General features: G+C 44.9%; 3 protein-coding genes across 3 annotated transcripts; all 3 read right to left on the bottom strand.

Moving 5' to 3' along the window:
• Positions 1–60: 60 nt before the first annotated feature.
• Positions 61–2,701, bottom strand: LOC112899883 (probable glucuronosyltransferase Os04g0398600). Its single transcript, XM_025968530.1, has 4 exons — positions 2,403–2,701; positions 1,208–1,596; positions 854–1,095; positions 61–769 (listed from the first exon to the last, which is right to left on the bottom strand). The coding sequence occupies exons 1-4, from the start codon at positions 2,539–2,541 to the stop codon at positions 256–258; spliced, it is 1,284 nt and encodes a 427-aa protein (XP_025824315.1). The 5' UTR covers positions 2,542–2,701; the 3' UTR covers positions 61–255.
• A 1,679-nt stretch (positions 2,702–4,380) lies between these two features.
• On the bottom strand, positions 4,381–8,083 carry LOC112899029 (cytochrome b-c1 complex subunit Rieske, mitochondrial). Its single transcript, XM_025967359.1, has 2 exons — positions 7,815–8,083; positions 4,381–5,342 (listed from the first exon to the last, which is right to left on the bottom strand). Exons 1-2 carry the CDS (start codon positions 7,987–7,989, stop codon positions 4,696–4,698), a joined length of 822 nt encoding a protein of 273 aa, XP_025823144.1. The 5' UTR covers positions 7,990–8,083; the 3' UTR covers positions 4,381–4,695.
• Positions 8,084–8,406: 323 nt separating this feature from the next.
• LOC112899028 (glycine--tRNA ligase, mitochondrial 1-like) lies at positions 8,407–14,136 on the bottom strand. The gene is made up of 9 exons (XM_025967358.1): positions 13,795–14,136; positions 11,546–11,928; positions 11,347–11,464; positions 10,853–11,047; positions 10,517–10,741; positions 10,064–10,123; positions 9,824–9,904; positions 9,343–9,748; positions 8,407–8,861 (listed from the first exon to the last, which is right to left on the bottom strand). Exons 1-9 carry the CDS (start codon positions 14,119–14,121, stop codon positions 8,617–8,619), a joined length of 2,040 nt encoding a protein of 679 aa, XP_025823143.1. The 5' UTR covers positions 14,122–14,136; the 3' UTR covers positions 8,407–8,616.
• Between the last annotated feature and the right edge of the window lie 13,168 nt (positions 14,137–27,304).

Genomic DNA, 27,304 nt, shown 5'->3' with positions numbered 1-27,304 from the left:
GCAGCAGTACAGCTGTAGCAAAAACTTATCAGCACACATAATCAATCTAAAATGCAGTTGTGATAGCAAGATAAACAACATTTCATTTCTATCCAAAGACCAATAAGTTACATAATGTTCATAAGGACTAGACAAGGCCAAGGTGTATTTTGCACCTAAAGCACAGCATTTCGATTACATCACACTTCATGAAGTGTAGACTACTCCTATGGGGTTTCCATGGCAAAGCTTATCCGAGAAGAAGATTGCTCTTCACTACCAGGGCTTCAGATCTCCCACAGGTCCAGCAGTCCAGTTGAGACGCTTATCGCCAGGTTGTAAGTATGTTCCCTTGGGGTGTGGCAGCTTGCGAGCAAGACCGTTCAAGATTTGGTGGAATGCATCCCTTGGTTGGGCTGGCTGCGGGAACAACATGGCCTGCTTCATTGATGGATTTGCAAGTAACCTTTGCTTTCTTAAAATGTCATCGATTGGCATTGATGTGAGGATTGTGTCTAACTTCGGGACATCCTTCTCCTCAACAAAGACACCAATTTCCTCCCATGGAATTGCATCCGCAAATGGTAGCACAATATCATCAGCTATGATGACTGGAATGCAGCCAAAGACCACAGCCTCAACCAACCTAGGGCTCCATGGTGCCCAGCCCAATGGGCACAGGCAGAAGACAGCACGCTGCATGTCTTCATAGTAAGTGGCAGGGTGGTCTGTGGAAATATCAAATAGAGGGTTGCTCTTGAAATTCTCCCACAGGGAAGCTCGTGCACCTCTGTACAATAATATTATGGAAGTGAATAAAGTGCTCAAACATTAACATAGGATTCAAATATGTTAACCTCAAAGTGATTGCTACCTTGCATAGTATCCACCCTCAGGGTCATTCCCCGTATCATAGAAAAGCCCCCGGAAGTAAACAAAGATTGAGCGTGGAGTGTCGGGGGAAATCAGATGAGCTTGCATTTTCTGTGGAGGAGCATAGGGTGGGATAATGATAGAACCCTCCTTTAGACAGACATGATTCTCCTGTCCAAAAGTTTGAACCAAAGTAGCACGTCGCAGCAATGGAAGAATTCCACGCTCAATAGCCTTTTCTTCCTGCAAACATTGATATAATTGTTACCCATGCATCTTCTGAGAAAAAAGGTAGTTAAGGCATTAAAAGGCAAAAATATACACAATGGAAACCATGATGAGCATGGGAACTCACCTGGTAGTGGAAGCATGCTGCAAAATCATGCGGAACAACAAAGAAGTGATCTGCTCCATCAGTTCTGTTCCAGAAGGGCCATTTGTTTGAGATATATTGGATTGCACTCCTCATCACCCGAGGTGACTTAAATGGCAAGGGCAGTCCAGCATTAGTTAAATCACAAGTAGTATAAACTGGCGTATAGAACCAGTCAGCCTCCTTGGGATTTAGAGTCCGCACAGCACTTGAGAGCAAGAAACGATGCATGAAAATTTCTGCAGCAAACATGTGATTGAGGCACCGTGGATCCTTGGTGACCATCTTCTTGTTGTACTTCCTCGGCAAGTCATAAATGAAGACCTTCAACCTCCCCACAGGATTATCTTCTAACACATCACCAGCACTCCCTACAGTTCCATAGTTGTCATGTCAGTACAGACATGCCAGCAACTCACATAACATATGATGCAAATCAAGTGCAACAGAGAAACATGAATGCGGATATTTCCACCCAAAATTGGTTTCAAAGCCCAATATCATGTTGAGCATCCTCTACTTGATTTGAAACTTAAGATGAAATAGCCATTTTTATATTTGAACCAATTCATGTCATTGAGATAGGCTCCTCTTTGATTCCAAACCATTTCAGCCAACTGAACCCAAATACACCTATAGAGCTGCATAAAAAGGTCTTTTTCCCATGCTTTTGAGAGTGGCTAGGGATCAACCTATCAAGGAACTAAGAAACGCAAGAAATTTGTGGATAAAATGGGGAACGAGAGCACCCAAAATCAACCCTACAGCTAACAACTAAACGGTGATGGTACCATCCACAACCTAACGAGAAAAGGACAGAACTTGAACCTGAAAACTTAAGCTTGATATCACAGAAAAGAGAAATCCAACACAAAAGGCGCAAAAAAGGGAAGGAAATTCGGCTGAAATGACACGGATTTATTAGCCATCAAAGACGTCCTAGTCCACAACTCTAAGCAACAGCACCAACGAAAAATATTCAGAAATTCAACCTCCAACTCCAGGCGTGACGAAGAAATTATCAACCCACAATCAACAGCCACGCGGGCTTCGGAATCCAAGGGAAGAACAACGCGGAAAAGGGGAGGAAAAAAAAACTAGGTTCCTAAATCATAACAGGAATCAACTTTGGATAGGCAAAGTTTGGAGATGAAAAAGGGGGAGAAGTTGGGGGCACCTGAGATGCGCTCGCTGTGCTGCTGAACGGCGTGTTCGGCCTCCCCGCCGGCGGCGGCGGCGGCGACCACCCGCGGCGAGAGGATGGAGGCTGCCAGCAGCAGGAGGGCCACGGGGAACCACCCCGTTCCTGATCCCATCCCGGAGGGGACGCCTGCTCCGGTCTCGACCTCTAGGAGCGAAGGGAGAGCTTCACGAGGGGATTGGATTTGGGGGAACTCAACAAAGAGGAGGAAGAGGAATTGAGGAGCTAAGCAAAGGAGAGATTTTGTTAGGACAAATGGAGAGGAGAGAGGAGAGAGAATGGGTCCACACTCCAACTAGTCCACAGTAATCAGAGGGAATCACTTTCTCTAAATCCTAGTTTAGGAAAGAGGTTTTTCCCCAGAGTAGTTTAGGAAGTAAGTTTAAGTAGTGTTAATCCCTTTATTAGCAACCACTATTATTCTGGTGTTTGCTTTTCTAATGAACTGAAATCCTGTCTTCAGAGTTTTACCTATCCCTGACGGTACAACCGGTTACCATCTTTATTGGACCAATTTTCACTGAAAGCGTTTAAACATGTTTTATAGCTGCTAAAATTTATTTCACTGAGTTCTAGATATAACAAAACTAGTAGCGGGTCTAAAAATCTAGCGAAGCTTGGACGAAGTCTAAGATACCTTCCAAAGTTCCAATATTTAGCCGAAGAGGGTGAGGATTACAACTACATACTGCTCTATCATTCTTTCCATCATCTATGATGATTCTTTCCACCAGAGTTGTTGCTACTTCCCGTTATCATACTAAGTAAATCAAATTGAACCTGGCATCCATCTTCTTCTACTGTAGCAAGTCTTCCTCCCCAATCAGCGGGAAATGGAACACCAAAATAGGAGGCTAAAATATGTACAAAGATTAGTAGTAAATGCATGTGCATCAGCGGGAAAAACAGACCTACTATTGTTTAAAATGATCCGCTATATTATTTTGGCGGAGCTAGAAACTCGATATTTTTCTGTCAGGGAAGGGATAATAGTACTGGTTTTTAAAAAAATGTTTGAATTTTTTAAGTTTTTATAGTGAAAATTCTGAGCTGCCGTTTGTTTACGATCGAGGACCCGGGATTCGGAGTGGACACGCTTGGCCTTGACGCCACCGTTGACGCCTTCCCCTTGGACCGTCGGCCTGGACGCGGCCGGGCTGACACTTGACCTGTTCATCATCCCGTCGGGCATGTGCCGCTTGAGTACCTTGTACCCAGTTTTCTTCGCTATCACGATAGGTCATATCCTACTTCGCCACGTATACCATGCTTCGGATCCCTAGAAATATTTTGCCTTCGGTTTACGTTCGTGTTCCCGTATGCGTGTATTTTGCAAACCGCGATGGAGGAATGGCTGCTGAAGAACTCGTCATCGACAATGCTTCCGAGTTTCAAAGCACGATCTGGCCTTGATTCGAACTCAATGCGGGTACAAAACGGAGTCAGCTTGAGTTAATACCGAAGCTTATCGAGCTTAACTAGGTGAGCTCCGTGCGATTCCAATGATCGAAAAGCGTGCAAATCATGAAATAAGTGTAATTTTTGATTTTTTTGAACGTTTTGTATTAAAAGATTAGAGAATGATGCTCTTTCTTTCTCCGTTACAGGCCAACCATTTGACAAGACCGCGTGGGAGGCCGACCGAGTTCAGGCATTGGACCCGACTCTTGCACACGCCATCAGATCATTGGGCCATTGGCTGTGCGTAGTCGTCCTGTCATTGTCTTGCTGCCATGCCCGTGATGGCAACTGGCCACTACGTGCACGCGGTTCAGTAACTGTCAGGTAGGACCAAAGAACACAGCCTTATCACAGCCAGCGGCAGAACACCACCAGCCAATCCACAATGGCATCTCTTGATCGCCGAGCGTGGAACGCATGCAAATTTGACCCCGCATCCCCAACCATCACCAGTTCAGTGAGTAGCTTCACATCAGATAAACAAATGGCACAATTAACAGAGACTGCTTATTATTCATCACATGAGAATGTGCCAGAATGATGCATCCAATATCCTTCCTACATTACCTTGGAAAAAATGAAGTTCCCAATTCATTTCCAACTTACATTTCAGTAGCAGAACAGTGGCAAATTATTTTTACTTGAAACATTCACTTTAGCAGATGACAGTAAACCATCATGGCATGGCCCTGACTCCGGCGAAACAAAATTTTAGCCAACCCAACAAAAAAAGAAACAATATAACAGCACAGAAGGGATTCACCTCTGTGGATTAAGGTAGATAAAATTGACGGTGCTTTCCAAGCTCTTAGCCTATGAGCAGCTTGTTCTCCTCCAAGAAACTGTAGGTGGGCACCTCAAGGTTGAACGGCGCAGGTCCCTTACGGATCCTCCCGGAGATGTCGTAGTGGGAGCCGTGGCACGGGCAGAACCAGCCACCAAAGTCTCCTGCGTTCGGAAGCGGGATGCAGCCGAGGTGGGTGCAGACGCCAATGACCACCAGCCACTCAGGGTTCTTCACGCGCTCCGCGTCCTGCTCTGGGTGGCGCAGGGACGCGACGTCCACGCTGTTGGCCAGCTTGATGTCATCCTCAGTCCGGCGCCTGATGAAGACCGGCTTCCCACGCCACTTCACAGTCACTGTGGTGCCTGGTTCAATGCTGGAGAGGTCCACCTCGAGTGAAGCGAGGGCAAGCACATCCTTACTTGCTGACATGCTTAGGACAAACTTCAATACGAGGAGACGCAGCAGTGATGCGTAAATGAATCTCCCACCACTCAGGACAAAGTATGCAAAGGCACGCTTGCTGGGATCTCCAGGAGGATATCTTTCATGGTTGTACTCATCATAAACCACCTTTGGGTTAGGGTTCTTTACAGCAGCCACAGTTGCTGGAACATCAGCTAGGCCAGCATCTTGGTTCCTTGGGACAAGTGTTTCAGCAGAAGAGAAACCTGCAGGACACGTTAAAAAATGTTACATAACCATCTTTATAAGTAAACAAATAGCAAATGATAGTAGGGCATTCAACCTGGAGCACAAGCAAGGATATACCAGCATTGGCAACGATAGGAACACGATCATCCTAAGAGGCATTTCATGGAACTAGCCAACACTGAAAGAGTGTCCCATAGAGTTCTAACATGAAGGAACCACTGTTGCTTCATTGTTCCTTTTTTCTCATTGTAATTTTAGATCTTAGAAATAATCCGCATATGCTACACAGGCTTCGGACTGACAGAAAACATGAGGAATATTTTTAAACCAAGCCAAGCATAATCAGCTATTTCTTTAGCCAGCAAATAGTGGGCATTGTTTTGGTCTTTGCCAACAGGTACAGGAGAAACCTATAAACTAAATTGTAGTTTTGGAGCACATTGACATAAGTAAATAACCAAAGGTGACATGACAGTTTGGTCAGGCATATATAAGGTCTCTAGAACAATACAAAACAATGGAAGCCTTTACGCAGTAAAACTAGATTAAAGAAACATGACAAAATGAAGTAAAATTGGATGCTACTTCAGAAGTTTTGAGAAGAGTTATTTTTTCCATGAGCAGGTCACTGATTGTATGTTCAAATTAAATGTAACAGCATATCAACATGCTTCACCAATTTGCCATGAGTACTATCAGCATCGTCATGATAGTACCCAAACTCACCATCAATTTGCCAAACAACATATCAATGCTGAAATCAAGGGAATGCACTTTATACAACAGTGAAGACAGTATCTGGGTAGCAACACCAATCATTCAGGCTAGGTAAGAGACAAATTATTCAATTAGAAAATGAGGCATAAAGATAAAATCTGAAGCTGCACACACCAAGGGTCGTTAGCACAAGAAAGCTTCTAAAGAACTCTGTTGACACCACTTTTTTTTTTACAACTGAACTGAACAACATTTTCGGATATCATTGCTCTGCATATATCTTCTAACTGCACTGTCAAAGTTCTCAAAACTAGTTCTTCAGAGACCATTAGTTCGCTCAATGTACCATTTAACTAGAATATTTTTTTAACTATGTTTAGTTCCAACTTCTCGTGGAATTGGAAAAATCTATAGCAGTAGATGAAATTCAGACTTATGTAAGGAAGATGAAATAAATGTATGGGAGAGCCACATGTACAGATGATGAAGGAAAACAAACACACGTCCATTAGAAATGGTCAGAGATGATGTATCAACCACAAAGATACAAATATAAAGGCTTTCAGGTCAGTCTAGGGCAATCATAAGAACCTAAACCAGCCATCTGATGGGTATCCTAGTTTTGCAGATCAAGAGATCCTCCAGAACTTGAGGGTCTACAAGAATATAAGGCAGAAGAATCCTTGTATTTTATTAATGGAGCTTTCAACCATAGCAACACTAATCACAGTAAAAATAAGCGCATATGCGGGCTTTAGACTAACAAGATGCATCACATATATATGTTTGAAACTACCAAGCATAATCAACATGTCAATGGTCACTATCACGGTCCTTGTCAACAGGTAAATAATAGAAACATAGTAAAAACTTGTTCTCGTTTATCATCACAGATAGAAGTAAATTAGTAAAAAAACTACATGCAAAATGATACTGAACAATTGAGTGCCGTACAACATAAACAGAAGCTTCTGATCAACAGAAGTAACTAAGATGGCATGAAAAAAGTAGCTACAATGGCAGAATACTCCAGATACTAGGCCTTTTTTTCTTTAAGCAAGGAGATACTAGCTGCCCTAGCTCAAGCATTTTAGGGGATTAAAAAGAGTATTGACATATTGCTAGAAAATGCCCCTCCCCCTCTTTTATACTCACAGCACACAACATTGCCATCATAGAAAGACAACTCATCACCAATTTGTCAGGTAAAATTGCATGCGTACATGGTTCCTTAGAGTTGTCCACATGCGTACATGGTTCCTTAGAGTTGTCCAATTATTTATGTTCAAACAATGCTCAGTAACAGCAAATGGAGAAATGGTGCTCCAAACAAAATAAGAACATGGTAAAAAACGGAAACATACTTCTGGCTTCTAGGGACAGCAGAAATGGTCCCTAATAGGAACACAAAGCATCCAAACAAGTTGAGCAAAAATTCATCAAACGTACAGGTAAAGTGGCGCAGATGGCAACAGTATACTATGAATGTAAACCACGAACAAGACCGATCTAGGTAAGAACTACTGGCGGTAAGCTACATCACAACAAGCAACTGAAGGACGACGAGCCCTAACGATACAAACAGTAATGCTTCGGTAACCAGAACTACGCCATCATCGAGGACCTGAACATCATCCATCACGCGGGCAAAGTACCAACCCACGTATCAGATCAAAGGATCCTCTGGAACCCGCCCGACGGATCCCGATCCCAATCCGAGCCGAATCTATACGGAAACACATGAAGCAGGCGGAGGGACACGGCGCGCTTACCCCTGGCGGCGGCGAAGAAGGGGGACTCGATGGAGAACCGCGGCTGGCTCCGGCCGCGGGCGGAGTCGTCGTCCCCGCCGGGGGCGCCAGCGCCGGCAAGCGGGTTCCTGGCAGCGGCCGCGGCGGGGCGCCAGGAGAGGGAAGACGAGAGCCTCCTCCCCGCAACCCTCAGCATCTTGTCGTCGTCCTCCTCCGCCGGTGGTGGCGCTCCCCTCCAATCTAATCTCGTCTAGGGTTCGCACCGCCCGGTCGCCTGGACGCACGGAGGTAGAGAGAGGAATGGAAAAAACACGAGAGGCGGAGAAAAGTATTGGGGGTGCTGGGCTACGCTGCCCGGATTTCTGCAGCCCATTGTGTTACGTGGGCCTGGAGATACTTTATTGGGCCTGAACATTTCAGCTAGCCAGCTTAATGAGCTGCACCCGTGACAGGTGGGCTCGAGAATTTCACACGAAGTGTCTGAAATTCTCCAGTGCTCTCTTATGACGAGCAATTGAGCATTACCATGTAGTCACGATGACGTCATATTAGATGTGGTCACGTAGTGTGCCATTCTTTTTTATAAACAGAATACTATCCGACAGACAAAGGATTCATCAAACATTGCAGTTCGTAAGGTGAAAAAGATGAACGAAGCAGCAGAATTTACAGGTCGAACATCACAATTCACAAATAAACTATCTGTGGAAATTTCCAGGAATCAAGGCTACCGCAAGCTTACACCAAAATGCATTCTGTTTCTGTTAAGCAGGAAATGTTCTCAGGGGCCAACGATCGTTGGATATTGTTTTGGCTGTGCCCTTCAGGGTTCAGCCTCATCCTCGGCGGCTGAGGCGGTGTGCGTCGGGTACCTCCACATGATGTCGGCCCAGGTGCTCTGCCCGTCCATTACCTCCTTCACCACCGAGGCCACCTCGTCCACCTCCACGCGGATCTGGTCCTTGCTGTCCCGGTCGCGCACCGTCACGCTAGTGGTGTTGTCAACCGTGATCGCCAGGGGCACGCCAAGCTCGTCCGTCCTTGCATAGCGTTTTCCTATTGTGTTACCTGCAGCAAAGTATCCATGATGACATGACAGACTGAAAAGTGTACAAGACAATGAACAAGATACTTAAATCCACCAATCACTAGCCTTGCAATCTGTCACTGTCCACTAGGCTAAAGCATGATACCATAAAATAGTATTTAGAATTTATAATTTTAGTTCATCGAGTGCAGTATGGAATATGCCATAATAACTTGATCTAGAAGAACAAATTTATATGCTTCATTTCATTCAATCGGAATATTTTGAAAAGAAAGCAGAGCAGGAACATTGAGTCACGAAGCATACCAAGAGGAAATTTGAATGTCCACAAGACATTAAAATTTTTAACAATCAGTCGACAAATCATGTAAAGCTACTTCTTATCTATCTCATCTTTAAAAGTATAGTAAGTTGCAAAGAATAACAAAAAAACAACAGTAGAACTCAGATATAAGTGCTGAATAGAAAATAAGCACAAATCCACATAGTTCGGTCATGTACCTGTCATGTCGATAATATGTGAAATCCCTGCTGCTGTCAAGGCCTTTGAAATTTTCTTGGCAACAACCTCAAATTTCTCAAGCTTGACCAGTGGAAAGACAGTGCACTTTATTGGGGCAACAAGAGGGGGGAAACCAAACACATTTAACTGCTCATCCTCTGCCTTGCCAGGCCTTTGGAAGAAACAGTGCTCAAAAAGGCAGTATATAATGCGCCCAATCCCAAAGGATGGTTCAATGACAGAAGGAGTAAATTTCCTTTGGTGTTCTTTTTTCTTCTCAATATTAATTGAAACCATGCTTTTCTTTATCGTAACATCCTTCCCAAGGGTGCACACTTTGAACTCAACCTCCCCCTTGGACTCCAACTTAGCTTTCATATCCAAAGCTTCAGTCTCACCCATCGCCTGAACGAAGAGAAAGTGCATGAATACACACAATAAAAACATGACATAAAAAGCCAATGTGCAAATAGAACTTACTTCCAATGCTTCAAGAACCATCCTTTGGTTCCCTTTGAATGCAAGGCCAAGCTCCTTCTTTGATGGGGTTATAACTAATTTCTGAATGTGGCAAAATGAAACTGCTATTAGAAAAACAATTAATTTTAAAAACTAACAAAAACCTTACAGCTTCACAGCTGGGATAATGATAAACATTTTTTTTCGGGAAAAATAATGATTGAAAGCATTTGCAAACAATAAAGGAAAAGGAAAGCTCACCTCCACTTCTCTGGGTTCTGCAAACTTTTCATGTGCTTCAAGTTTCTCACCACTTTTATCCTGTCCATTTGTCCAATAACGACCTTAGAAAGGGGTAGTTCTATCATGATGTTATGAGGAAAAGAAAACTTCAAAATTGAATGCATCAATGCCATTGATTTATTTATTTATTTTGGTGTAGGACAAACAAATGGGGTAAACAAAGTCAGAGTGTTGAATTAAACTTAAATGACATTTTTAACTCTTTGATAGTAAAACAGTAAAACAAAAGGTCCAATTTTCATAAACATAAAAGGTGGCAGATGGACTATTAAGAAAGGTGACTTAAAAAAAGAAATGCACTGCTCCTCGCTTCTTAGCTTGATGATCAAGCATATAAGTAATGGTGTACAATGAATAATCATTTGATCATTTGCAAGACTGCAAGCAGTTGGTGACAATACTGATACATACCGAGTGTGCACGCAAGTCATAGGCAGACCTATCAGCAATTCCAACACACTCAATCCATCCATAAGAGCACTCAATCTCTGCATCCCAACAATCAGCAGCATAGTGAGCCATTTCATTTGGCAGATGCTGTCGGAAGCGTAGACGATCTTTATCAATCCCAAGTTGTGTCAAGAAAAGGTAGACTCTTCCAATAAAGTAGCCAAGGGTCTCATTGTTCACAGTTCCCTACAAGTTGTAGCATAAATTACTGTGACATTAACCGCAAAATAAGAGAACAGAACCAGTAATAACATATTGCCAATAACAACATGTAACTGAAGTATCTGAATGAAATACCTCAGATACAGCATTTCCGAGTTTAAGTCTTGTGGCTGACCTTCCTGCCATTTGGTCCTCTCTTGGAAACATCAAGAATTCTAGATCAGAGACATCACCAAATTTTGGGTGGGATTTGTCCTCTGGGTCCACAAAGTGCTCAATTTCCGCTAATGTAAACTCGCGGACTCTCAGAAGGCCTTGGCGGGGAGATATCTAATGAAGAAGTTTGTTTCAGTCCACAGAGTATTTAGGGAAGGCCGCCCCTAAAGTTGCAACTAATTAATGTACTTGTGCACATTTTACTAGTGCAGTTTACCTCAAAGGTAAGTTTATAAATAATATCTTTTGTGCTGATTGCTGAATCTGGATACCTAATAAATAGCTGATTACTCAAGTGTACCTTACATGAGTGATGCAAGTAATGATAACCTTTCATGTGTCCCATCACATTTCAAATAGAAAATATGTTAATAAGAAGAAGACTAGCACAGGTAATGAACAGAAAATCATGCCTCATTCCTGAAGGCCTGGCCAATTTGAGCTGCAGCGAAAGGTAGCTTGTTGCCATTGTAGTAGTACAAGTCTTTAAAGTTTACAAAGATACCCTGTGCTGTCTCTGGCCTCATATACCTGCAAAACCAATGAAACAGATAAGCTCAAACATGATTGAACATAGCGGTATGTGAATATATTCAGCTATTATTGTCTCACCCTGGACTCAAACCTGACGGTCCAATGGAAGTCTGAAACATGAGATTGAAGGGGTAGGGATCCGACAATGGGTTCTTGGTGTCAGGAGCAACAATCCCATACTCCTTAATCTTAGCACCCAATTGCTCTGCAGAGAGATCATCCAAGATAGCAAGAATTTTATTGTATTCTTCTGCCTGCTCTGGTGACAATGTCTGGTCCTTCTCAAGCTTATCCTTACAGAAATCCTTGAGCAAATGGTCTGCACGGTAGCAGTTTCCTGTCTTTTCATCTTTAACCATTAAGTCTGTAAATTTATCCACATGACCAGAGGCTTTCAAGACAACTTCTGGTGTCACACATGGACAGTCGACCTCAAGCATCCCTTCCTCTAGCACAAAATGCTGAAAAAGGTGTACATTAGATAGCAAGTAATGACCGATATGAAAATACTACATTCACAAAAGTTAAAAGTACTCAAGATATATAGTTAATACATGTGGGCACTGGGACATATCAAGTGAAAGAAACCTAAATTCCAGCAAAATAAGACACTCATTGCAACAATTTTCATTTATTCAAAACTTAGGTAGTCTTTGCCTGATACACCCAATATATATTAACCTAAACATTTTAAATATTTAAATTAAGGATACTTCAACACATGTCAAGATTTATGTAACACATACCAAAAAAAAGGTAACGGAAACATTTTTACAACAATGGTGGTACCCAGAGCATTCAGACCATCCATGCATCAAATTGGAAAGTTGTGACTCAGAGTAAGACATTTCCCCCTAAATGCGCCTGGTATTTAAATACTGTGTAAATTTCACAAGATAACATGCATTTTGGCAAAACTACAGATTAATGCCACCATATCACAGAACTATATATCAAGCATTAATAAAATCATAAAACAACATATTTACTCATCTAAGTCAGCTTATCACAAAACTAACAGATTTACCATCAATTGTGTCACAAAATTAAATATTTTCCTTCAGAGGATTTAAGCACTTATAGCCACCCAAGCACACAGCTATCCTCTAGATCTGTAGCTTTGTGATACATTCGCATAAATCTGCAGTTTTGTGATAGTTTTATCAAATGTAAAAGTTATTCGTAGAAATTTAATAATGCATTCCTTAGCTGCACCAAAACTCACCTTATAACATACTACCTCCGTCCCAAAATATAGCAACTTTTAGACTTGATCAAAATCAAACATTTTCATCTTTGAGCAATAATATCTCCAAAAATAATTAATTTTAAATAGAAAAGGTTACATGCTATGATAGTTGGTTTCATTATGAATCAACCAATATCATTTTTATGTTATCAATCTTTATGATTTTTTTACTATCCGTAGTCAAAGTTTAAAAGGTTTGACTTGGAAAAAACCTAAACATAGCTATATTCTGGGACAGAGGTAGTAGTAATATGAATTGAGAGCATCCTAATGCTAATTTGTTGTATTAGATGTAGTCAGTAGTGTTGAACTGCCGATGAACTGTTGAAAAGTAAAAAAGAAAAAAGAAATGGGACGACTTTAACTTGTAAACTAGGACGATTTTCTGTAACTGTTTGCTCATTCCTCTTATTAGTACACTTTCTCAGTACAACCTGATGACAACCAGCCCCACAAACATTTACACATACGCTAGATTCCTTTTATTTATCACCATTATGAACTATTATTTGCAGAGCATAGTTTCAAAAATCCGCGCATTCAAGTTAAGCCTTTAAAATTTTCACTTTGTGAACCCTGACACAGTGAAACTGAGAACTATGAAGTGCAAGCTGCTCCCTGATCTTCTACAGTCCAGGAAACCAAATTAAACATCCTAATACACGAACTTAACAAAACCAGAGTAATTTCCACGGTTTTACAATTTACAAAAGAAGCATAGGTTAAGCCAGAGCATACAGTAGCCACCTTTCCCTTTCACCAAAAGGTAGGCAACCAATTTCAGCAATCAGCTATTCAGCTTATGGCACACCACATGTCGACGTGAAACTCCAACACGGCATATCAGCGCAGCAACACTATAAACCTTACTATTTGCAAACAAAGGGCCAGAGACCAGAGCAAATAGGACGAAAATTCAGCACCCAGCGGCCCCCCTCGCATCCTATTTCGCCTCAATTCAGAATTAAAATGGGCAAAATGTGGCGCCTTTGCCTCCAATTCCTACAAGTTAAAGTAGTGGTTTTTTTTTTGGGGGGGGGGGGGGCTAGCTAAGCTAGGTATGGCAGTAGTGCAGTACCTGGCGCCAGAAAGCGAGGACGTTGGCCTTGACGGCGCACCCGGGGGGCCCGTAGTCGTAGAGCCCCGCAACGCCGCCGTAGATCTTGAAAGAGGGCACGAAGAAGAGGCGCCGCTCCAGCGTGTTGGTCACCGCCGCGCGGAACGCGTCCCGGCTCATCGCCGCCGTCCCACCCGCCGGCGCGGCCGGCGCAGCCATGGACGCGAGCGCGCGCGCTGCCGAGGGTAGGGTTCTGGGCAGGCGGAGGAGGAGCGGGAGAGGTTTTGCGAGCGGCGCGCGAGGAGAGGGCGACGGGAGGAGGAAGCAGACGCGGCGGAGCAGGAGCATCAGATGGGGCGCGGGCGGGTGGGGCTGACGTGTGGGGCCCACTAGTCGGTGACCAAGGCTGTCCACGCGCTCTGGCCTGCAGATATTTCTCGGTGAGCAAGAATGATGGTCGTGGGTCCATGCTTCCGGGCCCACTAAAACGGTGTAGGAGATATTTTCGAGACGAGATAGCAGCACGGCCGGGCCGAACAGACCCAATGTATGAAGTAGGCCGATGTTAGGCCCGTTAAAGGAGTAGATCCAGAAGGCCGACGTGTCAAAAAAAAAATCCAGAAGGCCGACTTAAAGTGGCCCATTATACGAACTAGAGATCACGGTGGGTGCGCTATCCATTGTAGGCCCATATTAAGCATGAGATTGCCGCTAGGCTTTTCAGCTGCAAGTCTGCGTGTGTGATGGCAGACGTCGCGTGCTGTGAAGGATTTTGGTAGAATTTTGTTGCGTCCAGAAATGATTCAAATAACTCATTTTCATTTTGAGGAAACTAGAAACACTTCAGTGACAACTGAGACTTTACTTATCTGAAAATGCTTGTGTTTCCATTCAATTCCACAAGATAACCGCACTTTTATACGAATCTGCACCGCTAAAAATCCTGCATTTCCATTAAATTCCACAAAATGAACCACAATACTGATAGTGTACCTTTTTATAGGAGTGTTTTTCATCCATATCACCATTTGAGGTACACACTTTGCATTTATACCGGCCACTAGCCTATGTCAATGACATGTAGGACGACCCCACACTCCCCCACATGTCATTAACTGGCTTTGAAAATCGCCACCCAAGTGGTGGTATGAATGCAAATTCCCCTTTTTATGTGAACTGAACTATAAGCGTGTCTTTTTGAAATTGATCCCTAAATGCATGTGTGGCTTGAGATTTGATGTAAACATAAAAGTGTTTCCTTTTGCTTAAAAACATTTTAACAATTAGAGAACATCCATATACTATGGAAGATGATTATGCTATATACAAATCATGGTGTTAAGTGTTAAGTGTATATGGTGGTGTGTGTATCTGAATATCTGTTTCTGTGCATTGTGTTTTCTTAAAAATAAAATTGTAGCAACGAGGGCTTGGTCGGACCGTTTCACTTGTACACATCACGGAATATAAAATTCTAGCCTCACAAAAAAAAATCCGGGATTGCGGGCCGTGATCGAAGGCAAGTCCGATCCGCTAATCAATCTCGATACGTGCGTGCGTGCATGCATGCTTGCATATATGGAAGTAAGGAACGAATATCGATCATTGCGGCCGGAGCTAGCTATCATGAGCTTAATTTGCTACACTCCTCGTTCCAAGTTATCAATTATTTTAGTTTTTCTACGTACAAAGTTTATGCTAGTTATACATCTACATATATATTATATCTAGATGTGTAGCAAAATCTACACTACTACAGAAAATATTTTTGGGAGTGGTTAAAACCAATTTCTATGGGCGGGTGCGATACCACACCTCTGTTTGTCGCAGCTAAAAATAGCTGTTTGCAAGAACGGGTAGGTACCAAACCCGCCCCTGAAAACCGATTTTCAAGGACGGTTCATACCCTAATCTGTCCCTGGAAATCCTATGATCCGCCCATAAAAATTGGTTTTCAAGAGCGGGTGAGCGCATGCCCCATCCTAGAAGGCGGGTTAAGGCATGACTTGTCTTAGCCCGCCCAAGGAAGTGAAGGACCTCGTTGTTACTTTCTTTGGGCCAACCGATATATCTTCGCAGGGTAATATATGACTTGTCTTGGCCTGCCCAAGATCACCCCACGTGAAGGACCTCGTCATCAATTTCTTCGGGCCAACCATGAAGTTTTCACATGGCAACATGTGAATTCTCATGGTTCGCCCAAGAAATCGACTGAAACTACCAGCGAGATTTATTTCTTCCTTGCTAATTGACTTCCAGTCACCTTCGCATACTTCTAGTGACACTCCGTTTGCAAGTTCATGATTGGTACTACGTGTAGTTTACTACATGGGCCTCGCTCCCATACTTCCAGTACTACTCCGTTTACTGGTTCACAACTGTTATTACGTGCAAGTTTACTGAAGGGGTCTCGCTCCTATACTTCAGTAACACTCTGTTTACCTATTCACGACTAGTACTACGTGCAAGTTCATTGAAAGGCCTCGCTCCCATATTTCTAGTAACACACCGTGTACTAGTTTACGACTGGTACTACGTGCAAGTTTACTGAAAGGGTCTCGCTCCCATACTTTCACTCCCATACTTCCAGTAACGCTCAGATTACTGGTTCTCGACTAGTATTCTATGTTACTGAAGGGACCTCGCTCCCATGCTTCCAGTAACGCTCAGATTACAAGTTCTCGACTAGTATTCTATGTTACTGAAGGGGCCTCGCTCCCACACTTCCAATACTACTATGTTTACTGGTTCACGGCTTATACTACGTGCAAGTTTACTAAAAGAATCTTGCTCTGATACTTTCAGTAAGCTCGCACTACTAGTTCTCGACTAGTACTCCATGTTACTGAAGGGGCTTTGCTCCCGTACTTCCAGTATTACTCCGTTTACTGGTTCACGACTGGTACTACGTGCAAGTTTACTAAATGGGCGTCGCTCCCATGCTTTCAATAACGCTCAGATTACTAGTTTTTGACTAGTATTCTATATTACTGAAGGAGTCTCGCTCCCATACTTCCAGTAACGCTCAGACTACTAGTTTCCGACTAGTATTTCTAATAACGCTCAAACTATCAGTTTCTGGCTAGTATTCTATGTTACTGAAAGTGTCTCGCTTCCGCACTTCCAATAACGCTCAAACTAGTGGTTTTTGACTAGTTTTCTATATTACTGAAGGGGCCTCGCTCCCCTATGTGGCAGAACCGCCTGAATTATTCCGGTTCCAGTGCGCTAATCATCGCTATACAGCCGACAACAACTCAACGCACTTCAAAAGGAACAATCCATTGGTCTGTCGGGTCTCCGCCCAATACAACCACGGTTCAACAGGATCGAAGCAGGTTTACCTCACACGAAGGTGAGTTTACAATCTTAGCATAGATCATCAACTTTTAATTCACAGATATGCAAACATTATTACAAACCTTGTTCAACTTAAAATTTATACAAACAGTGTTTAAACCGACAAGCTAAACAGCTTGTCCATGCTTACAGCGGAAGGTAAATAAATACGCGACTACACACGTCGCAAAAGTTGACACCATGCTTAGCTCAAAGCCTGATGTCACTCAGGAGGGTCACTGCCAGCGGGGACGGATCCCATTCCACGGACCAGCCAAAAGGAATAGATGTGGGCCATGCAGGGTTGCCCGTGGGATTCTCGAAGGTTATACCTGAAACAGATACTAGCAAGGCTGAGCATTCTAATACTCAGGAAGGCTTACCCGAGTTTTGGTATACTTTAGCCCGTAACTAGATTCATGAAGGAATTATAAAGGTTCTGGGTTTATTTTCAGCTGAAAAGCAACAAAGAGTACGATCTATTTTCAAATTTTAGCTTTCATATTCTAGTTGATTATCCATGCTAGGTTAGCACCTACACTAAGCAAGCAAGGTAGAAATTATCATTCATCAAGATTATTCCATCATTAGTTACACTTCTTACTCTATATGGCAGAAGGAATAAGTAGTCTCAATTTCCGCGAGAGACGGACGATTCTGAATCGAGTTTCAAACCTTACAAGGGTAAACCTAACTCACACGCTTGGAATACCAACAGGTCATTCCAAAGCAACCGTTTACCTTTCATTCCGGGTCGTGGAACAGGGTCACCACAAGCGACTGTAGGACTGTACGCACACCAATTGTGCAGGACGTACGCCTGTAGCGCGACTACATGACCGTACTCCTGTCCGCAGTGCGGAACGCACTCTCGCACGTCGGTGCGTGAGAAAAACCAAATTACGAGCGGTGGGAGGTATGTCCACTTGCCGGGCCGATTGGTTACTAGGCTTATCACTTTACCATATTTCGCGGCATGTAGCTAGTACTTTCAAACGCTTAGCCACCACTACCACACACTGCGACCTTATCAACTTTTAACAAAATAGACAGGGTAAAACCCCAGGTCATGACACCATACATAACCCTATCCATTATCCTTATAGTTACTACAGAATGGTAAACATTTAACTCCTATGTCGCGCGAGTAACAGGAAATCACTGAACTTTTACCGGCCCTATTTAGCAGAGCGTCTAATGCGATAAGGACTCGGTACAATACATTGGATTCCTAAGATATTATGCAACTAGGGTTTCATTTCAACTTCTAGACGTAATGCAAGATATATAGCATAATAATGAAAATGTATTACATTGAAATATTAGGATATGCATCGGGGCTTGCCTTCTTGAGTGGGGTTGGGGGCAGGAATATCAGAGACTTCCGAACTTTGGTTCGGGGCTTCAGTTAGTTCCTCGGCGATGTTTATTGGGTCTTCAGAAAACCCTTGGTCTTGTCCCAAGACCAATTCGTAGTCTCCGTCGTCGAGTGTCGTTGATTCTACATGACATGCAACAATTTAGTTTAGATGGTGTTTGCGTTAAAGATTTTATTTCACGATAAAGTTTCAATCCAACAATCAACATATATGAATTCATGAAATTAGGGGGTTTTACTTGAAATTTTCATTTATACTTAGGTTATAATTATAGTATTGAATTTATTGTAAATAGAAACTAAAACATTTAAATTTGAAATCAAACTTCAAGTTTAAATACAAATCTTAGGTAAAAAGGAATTATAAAATCTTGAAAGTTTTACTTATAGACTAATTAGCAATATATTAGATTATGACAAAAAGAGCTAATTAATTAAGCCTAAGGAACATGCTTAATTAATTTCAAATCATTTCAAATTTGAATTGCCCAAATTTAAAAGAATTTAAACTATAAAACAGAATTAAGGTTGAAACTTTTACACAAGCTTATACATGGCCTATAGAAGCTACATACCAAAAATCACAATAAACAAAGCTAGCATGTGAAAATTATGCATCCTATACCCTTTTATCTTGAGTTTAAAATAGATTAAAAAATGTTTAGTTTCAATCTAAACTTTATTAACAAAAGTTGTAGGATTTGAAATCTAGTTTCCAACAAAATTGGTTTGACAATTTTTGGAATTTCCTACAATTTCCTATGAATTTTACAAGACAGCAACATGGTTCACATGAAATAATACACCAGTTTACACCGGGGTCCCTGGATTCTTGCACTCAGGCCCCTAGAACAAAACAAAGCATCACAACTATGCCCTTGCCGGTGTTCGATGGCGTGCGGCGTTCTAGTCTCCGGTGTTCTCGCCAGCGGCGAGGTCCTGGCCGGAGATGGTCTGGTCCTACGTGACCTACAAGTCCTATGGTGTCCACCAGTGGGCGATGTGCATCAAGATCGACGACGGAGCACGGCCGGCGACGAACAATGGCGGCGGCCGCGTCGGGGCGTCGTCGTTCCCGGCGAGGGGCCGGCGAACATGGGGGAACAAGGCACGCACAAGCACCGGGGAAGTGCGGGGATGCTTTCCCCCAGCTCAATTTGGACAGAGATAGACCGGAGAGGGGTGATCGACGGTGGGGTGGAGCTCGGTTCTCACCGGCGGCGATGGCGACCGGCGTTCTACAGGTTAGGGTGATGGAGGGCGGTGAAGGGGTGGAGGAATTGCTTCAGGAGGATGATGTGGTGCTGATGGTGCCGTTGATCGGGGTGGGGAGGGTCTGTATCGACGGGTCGACGAGAGGCCGAGCGGCGGCGGAGGGAGAGAGCTCGCCGGTGCTGCGATCTGACGGTTCTGGTGAAGGAAAATGGGATTGGATCACTTGGTGAGCTGTAGTGGATCGTAGGGGTGCTGATCGTACTTCAGATCGAGGATGGGAAGCAGTGGTGGGAGCTGCCGACGGTGAGCAGGGACGGCGGAGGAGGTCCGGTGAGCAATGGCGATCGGGTCAGGGGAAATTGGATGGAAGGGAAGTGTGCAAATGCCAGGACGTGCTCTAGAGGAGCTAGAGAAGGCACTCGGGGTCCAGAAGAGGAGGTGATCGGTGCAAGCAGGAGCTGGTGTCGGCGGTGCGCGTGGCAGCCGTGGCGGAGCTCGGGCAAGAGCATCGCGACGTGGAGGACGCGGGGCAAGACAGCACACGACCGGTAGGGCGGCGGCAAAGTAGTGAGTGGCACGTGGGCGAGGGGAGCGGCGCAGGACTGCACGGCGGTGGCCTGCGCAGCAGCGACGGCGAGGTGCATTGTACTGGCAGCAGGAGGCTCTCGGGCGGGCAGCGGGTGGCGTGGCAAGGCGAGGAAAGCCGGCGCGAGGGCGGGAAGCGGCGGGGCAAGGACCGGGTCGACACGTGCACGGGCGCAGAGGGGTGCTGGAGCGGCAGGGGCGGCGCACATGGCCGGGCAGTGGCGGCGGCGTGCGGCAGAGGAGAAACAGAGGAGAGGGAGAGAGAGGTAGACGAAGGAGGATCTAAATGCAATTTTAGTGAAATGCAGGGACCTTACTGTAATGCATCAATAACTTTTAAACCAGTGCTCAAATGGAGATGGACCCAAAAACAAAAGTGTAGAGTTTTTCAAAATGTACAACTTTGCTTTAAGGTTGATCTGTAGAAGAACAACAGTTTTGATACTAACACAAATCTTAGCAAAGTTTTCAAATTTTATGTAAATCCTATGGATAAAACTATACGACACATATATCCCATGTGTAGTTTCACCTACACTTACGATTTAAACACAAGTTTTTGACTCTTGAAAAATAACCCTCATACTTTTAAAATCTACCCTCCATTTTCACCCATTTAGCACAAAAGGACCCTAATTAAAATATAATTATATAAATAACCCTTTTCTCTTATAATTTAATTTTTCAAACACACTTTTACCACTTTTTGCACATAGCATTACACTAAAGTTTAGGATGTGACCACACTAATTACCTGAGTGTCACAGCCTTCCCCCCTAAAAAGTATCTCGTCCCGAGATTCCGGAACAGAAGGATTTGGATGATCACTTTCGGAGGTTGGCTTGGAAGAAGTCTGGGAAATTATGTTGAAGATAAGATTCGGTCTCCCAGGTCGCTTCTTCTTCAGTGTGATGATTCCGCTGAATCTTGAACATCCTAATGGTTTCCCTTCTGGTGCTTCTTTCTTTGGTGTCTAGCACTCTAAGGGGATGTTCTGTATAGGTCAGATCAGGTTCGATTTCGATGGTTTGGGTATCGAGGATGTCAGTAGGAACTTTGACGCATTTCTTAAGTTGAGACCCGTGGAAGATGTTATGAATGGCCGCTAACTGAGGGGGAAGTTGAAGGCATTAAGCTACGGGTCCATAGATCTCAAGGATTTCAAAAGGTCCGATGTATCGAGGAGCAAGTTTTCCTTTTACGCCGAACCTTTGAACACCTCGAGTAGGAGATACTTGAAGATACACGAAGTCTCTGATTTGAAACTGTAATGGTCTTCTTCGTATATCAGCGTAGCTTTTCTGTCGAGACTGAGCTGTCTTTAAATTGTTCTGGATAATCTTTACTTTATCCTCTGCTTCAGTGACCAGGTCGGGTCCAAAGATTTTACGCTCGCCGGTTTGTGACCAACTCAAAAGAGTTCGGCATCAGCGACCGTACAATGCTTCGAACGGGGCCCTTTTAAGACTAGTCTGATAGCTGTTATTGTAAGAAAATTCTGCCAATGATAAGCATTTATCCCAATTCTTATCGTACTGAAGGACACAGGATCTAAGCATATCTGCCAAAATCTAATTTACCCTTTCGGTCTGTCCATCTGTCTGAGGGTGATATGCAGAGCTTCGGATTAACTTAGTTCCACGAGCATCTTGATGTTGTTCCCAGAACCGAGCGACAAATGGTGCTCCACGACCAGAAATGATAGTCTTAGGTATTCCATGAAGACGAACAATTTGATCCAAGTAAATCTCGGCATACTTCTTGGCATTATAAGTAGTATGTACGGGAAGGAAATGTGCAGTTTTGGTTAATCGATCAACGATTAGCCAAATAGAGTCATGCCTCAGAGAAGTATTGGGCAAACCGACAATAAAGTCCATACTGATATCCTCCCATTTCCAAGAGGGAATAGGTAGAGGTTGAAGTATACCAGCAGTTTTCAAATGACTGGCTTTGACTCTTTGGCAGAGATCACATTCTGAGACATACTTGGCAATTTCTCGTTTCATACGAGTCCATCAAAAGTTCTGTTTTAGATCCTGGTACATCTTCGTACTGCTAGGGTGCATAGAAAATTTGGATAGGTGGGCCTCGTCCATTATCTGTTTACGAAGTTTATGGTCTTTAGGTACAACGATACGTTTGTTGAACCATAATACTCCTTCTGGATCCACTTGGAAGCATTTATACTTCACTTCTCTTTGTGTTATCTTCTGTTTAATGATTCTAACTCCTTTATTACGCTGTTGAGCTAGAACAATATTATCCTTAAGTGTGGCTTCAATCGAGAGATGATTTAAGTTACCTTGGGGAATGATTTCTAGATTAAGTTTTCCCATTTCCCAGCAAAGAGTCTCGTTGAAAGCTTCAACAGATAAGCAAGAACAATGTGCTTTAGGACCGAGTGCATCTGCGACGACATTGGCCTTGCCTGGATGATAGTGTACTTCTAAGTCATAATCTTTGATAAGTTCTAGCCAGCGTCTTTGCCTCATATTCAAATCTACTTGTATAAAGATATACTTGAGGCTTTTGTGATTGGTGTATATATGACACTTCGCACCCATGAGATGATGTCTCCAAATCTTCAAGGCATGAATGACTGCTGCAAGTTTAAGATCATGGGTAGGATAGTTTTGTTCATGAACCCTGAGTGCTCGTGATGCATACGCAATTACTCAGTTGTCCTGCATAAGTACACAATCAAGTCCGGTTCCTGATGCATCACAATAGGTGTCAAAGGGTTTTGATATATCTGGTTGAGCTAAGACTGGAGTAGTGGTAAGATGATCTCTGAGATTGTGGAATGCATCATCGTATTTTTGATCCAAGAGAATTTGATACCTTTCTTTAATAGTTCGGTCATAGGTTTGGCTATCCTGGAGAAGTCAGGAATGAAGCGACGATAATAGCCAGGTAGACCAAGAAAGCTACGGATCTGATGGACTGAGGTTGGAGGTTTCCAATCCATCATTTCTTGTACTTTGCTGGGGTCAACGGATATACCATCACTAGAGATGGTATGGCCCAGAAATTTCACCGTATCTAACCAGAACTCACACTTGGAGAATTTGGCGTATAAATGGTGGTCTCTTAATCGCTGAAGAATGACATGAAGATGTTTGGCATGATCTTCTGGGTTTTTGGAATAGATCAGGATGTCATCAATGAAGACCACAATAAATTTGTCGAGTTCTTGCATGAAAACAGAATTCATGAGATACATGAAATAGGCGGGAGCATTAGTAAGACCAAACGACATGACCAGATACTCGTATAGTCCATATCGAGTGGAGAAAGCTGTTTTTGGAATATGACTGGGCCGGATCTTAATTTGATGATAGCCGGAATGAAGATCAATCTTGGAGAATACCTTAGCTCCGGCTAACTGATCGAAGAGAATATCAATGCGGGGTAAGGGATACTTATTTTTGATAGTTACAGCATTGAGAGGATGGTAGTCCACACATAGCCTTAAGCTGTTATCTTTCTTTTTCACAAATAAGGCTGGACACCCCCATGGTGATGCACTTGGACGAATGAAACCCTTGTCAAGTAGGTCTTGGGGTTGGATTTTCAACTCGGCCAACTCGTTAGGAGGCATACGATAAGATCTCTTAGAAATAGGGGCTGTGCCAGGTTGGAGTTCTATGATAAACTTGATATCTCTATCTGGGGGCATTCCAGGCAAATCGTTTGGAAAGACATCTGGATACTCACAGACGATAGGGATATCCTTTAGTTTAATCCCAGATGCTATATAGGTGCAAGAGTTGAAGTATTTCGGTTGTGGAAGATAGAGAATAGTAGGTTCGTGCTCAGGTGAATTAATCTCCACAGTTCGAGAAGAGCGTCGAAGATCCACCGGCGAGCTCGATGGCATCTTTCAAATTCATCAGGTCAGTTCCCTCCTAGGGGACGACATTCATTTTTGGCTCGTGGGTCTGCGTCGCAGACGGTGTGGGCAATTTTCGGCGATTCCTCATCGACATGAGGCCAAAGATCTCCGCTGCGGATTCCTGCAACGACCTCGACAAGTTCATCGACGGGCTCGATAACTTGCCGCTCCATGCTCCTGCAATAGGGATCGAGATGGAGCCTCCTCCAAGCTCGATTTCTTCCAGTGTTGCGGCAACTTCCCCTAGGTTGGAGTCGTTCCAGTCCAAGGATCTGCATAGCCGGTCCCAATTCGGTTTATGCAAACCGGCCACTGATCGTCAGGAGGCCAACGTCTCCGGGTTCCTCTCCACGCTAGAGAAGGACCTGGACTTTCTGCTCCAGGATGGCACGCCAGAAGTAGTGTGTCGGGGGGCTTCGGGTTGTTCTGGCACCAGCAATCTGGTGATCACCTCTTTGCCGGAGGGGCGCATCATGCATTGGAAGGGCATGGTGCTCTCCGATCTACTCGAGGCAGAGGGTCGACTTGTGGCCCACCTCGAGCCCTTGCCCTTTTAAGAGGGCAGGCCATTGGCTACCGCGGCGGAGGGGCCGACTAAAGTAGTCGATGAAAGCTCTCACGAGCTTTCCTCACGCCAGGTGCTAATGGCGGAAGAAGGCGAGGACGATGGGGACCTTCCAATCGTCAACTTCGAAGCAGTCTCCGAAGATGAGATCACGGCCAACGCCGGCGACGAGAACGACGCCGATCGTGAGGCACGGCGGGCTAGGAACAGGGCCCGCACAATCCGGCAGAGGAGGGCCAATGAGCGTAGGCGATCTATGAACCGCGAGCTTGACCCTGAGTTCGCCGCCGTAAGCGAACGGGGTTTCAGGACTCCGGTGGCCAACATCGCTAGGGTGACGGCCATCCTCGAGCGCAGTCATGATCCGAAAGTGCGTCAAGCGCTCCTTTATGCGCAGAGGGCTTGGATCCAGCTGGATCAGCACAACCCGGCGTCCACCATCAGGGAGGAGCGCGTGGGCGAGAGTCGGAGTCAGGCTCACAGCCGAACGGCTGGCGGCCGTCCTCGACACCAGCTCAGCAACGACAACGCTCGCGGAAGCCGGGCCCCTGGGAGGCAGCAGCCACCACCAGGGGGTCATCCGCGGCAGGCCAATCATCGACTTCCTCCAGAGGACCTGCGCCAACACATCAATGAAGGTCGCGACGCGCGGACCGTGATCTCCTCCAGGCGCAAGGTCCGCGAAGAAGTCGAAACGGAGGGTACTGACTGTAGCGACCGATTTTCTGCTTTTTCTGCACGTTTCAGCAGCTACAAGTATCCAGAGGGCTTCAAACCGATCGCCATCACCAAGTATGACGGCAAGCAGGCCCCTCAGCAGTGGCTCCGTTGCTACTCCACGGCCACTGAGGTCGCAGGGGGTTCGAATATCACCAAAGTCGTTTACTTCCCGATGGTTTTGGACCCTGCGCCGCTCACTTGGTTGGAGAGCCTCAGCAACAACTCGATCGACTCCTAGGAGCACCTCAAGAGGGTCTTCATCGACAACTTCCAGGGAGCGATTGCTCGTGCAGGTACTCATCATGATCTTGCGCAGTGTAAGCAGGAACATAACAAGCTTCTGCGGTCCTACACACGTTGCTTATTTGACGTCCGCGCCACCATCGCGAACATCTCGGAGGACAACATCATCGATTGTTTGTACAACGGTATCACCGACCCGGGCATCTACAGGGATTTCGGATGGAACAGGCCGAAGACTGTTGCGGGCCTTCATGATATGATGCACGATTGGTCCGAACAGGAGGAGAAGATGCGGGAGCGGTTCCTGCGGCGTCAAGATAGCAATCTGCGGCGCCCAAACGACAACCGCAACGACAAAGGCCAGCGGGACTTTTCGGGTCCACCCCGGAAACGAAAGTCAGATGATGTCATCGCGGCTATCGATCGTCCTTCACGAGGCAAGAAGTCGACAACGCAGGAGGAGTTCGAGAAGCTCCTGCAGAAAAAGTGTCCATGGCATCCGGGCGCCAACCACGCCGCCATTGTCTGCTACCACCTTCGGAGGACGTTCAGCAACTCCGGTGGTAGAAAGAGGAACAAGAAGCCTGTGGACAAAGAACCCGAGGACGACGTTCAAGAGGACGACGGGCGCAACCCGAAGTTTCAAGACGCTTCGAAGGTCGTCAACGTCATCTTCGGGGGAGATGAGGATTTCGGTTCCAGACGGGACCAGAAGCTGCTTCTCCGGGAGATTTTGTCCATTGAACCGGCGGTACCACGACCACTTCGTTGGTCGGAGGTCCCCATCTCGTTCTCTCGCGACGACCAGTGGACGAGCTTTTCGGAGCCTGATAAGTTCCCCTTGGTCCTGGATCCTGTGGTGGCGGAGGTCAAGCTCACCAAGGTCCTCATCGATGGTGGGAGCGGGCTCAATCTCATTTTCATTAGCACTCTGAAGAAAATGGGCCTGGACTTCAAGGACATGCTGGTTCCCAGCAAGTTCCCCTTCTACGGCATTATTCCAGGTAACGCGGCACACCCGCTTGGTACGGTGGTCCACCCAGTAACTTTCGGCACGCGTGAGAACTATTGTACTGAATTCATCAAGTTCGAAGTGGCTAACTTCGAATCTTCTTACCATGCAATATTGGGTCGCCCGGCACTCGCCAAGTTCATGGCAGTTCCGCATTATGTTTATCTGCTTCTTAAGATGCCAGGACTCAATGGAGTACTCACCCTCCGTGGTGATTTGAAGAAGTCATACGACTGCAATCAGGAGGCAATCCAATACGCTTCGACTACTCGTGTGCCAGATGCTTCGGAAGAAGTACTCGCGGCCGCGCAGCAGCTTTCCCAGTCTGGGCTGGAGATTCCCTCCAAGAAGGCCAGCAAGTCGAGCATCCAGTCGACTGATGACGTGGCCCTCAAGACGATCCAGCTTCAAGAGAGAGATTCATCTAAGACCGCTGTCATTGGCGCGGGCTTAGGTGACAAATAGGAACTCGCGCTCGTCAGCTTCCTTCGGGCTAACCGAGACATATTCGCGTGGAAACCAACAGATATGCCAGGGGTGCCCAGGGAGTTGATCGAGCATGCTTTGAATGTACAC

Source organism: Panicum hallii, chromosome 7 (genome assembly GCF_002211085.1).
Source record: "Panicum hallii strain FIL2 chromosome 7, PHallii_v3.1, whole genome shotgun sequence".
NCBI lineage: Eukaryota > Viridiplantae > Streptophyta > Magnoliopsida > Poales > Poaceae > Panicum > Panicum hallii.
This window is presented reverse-complemented; position numbering and strand designations above follow the sequence as displayed.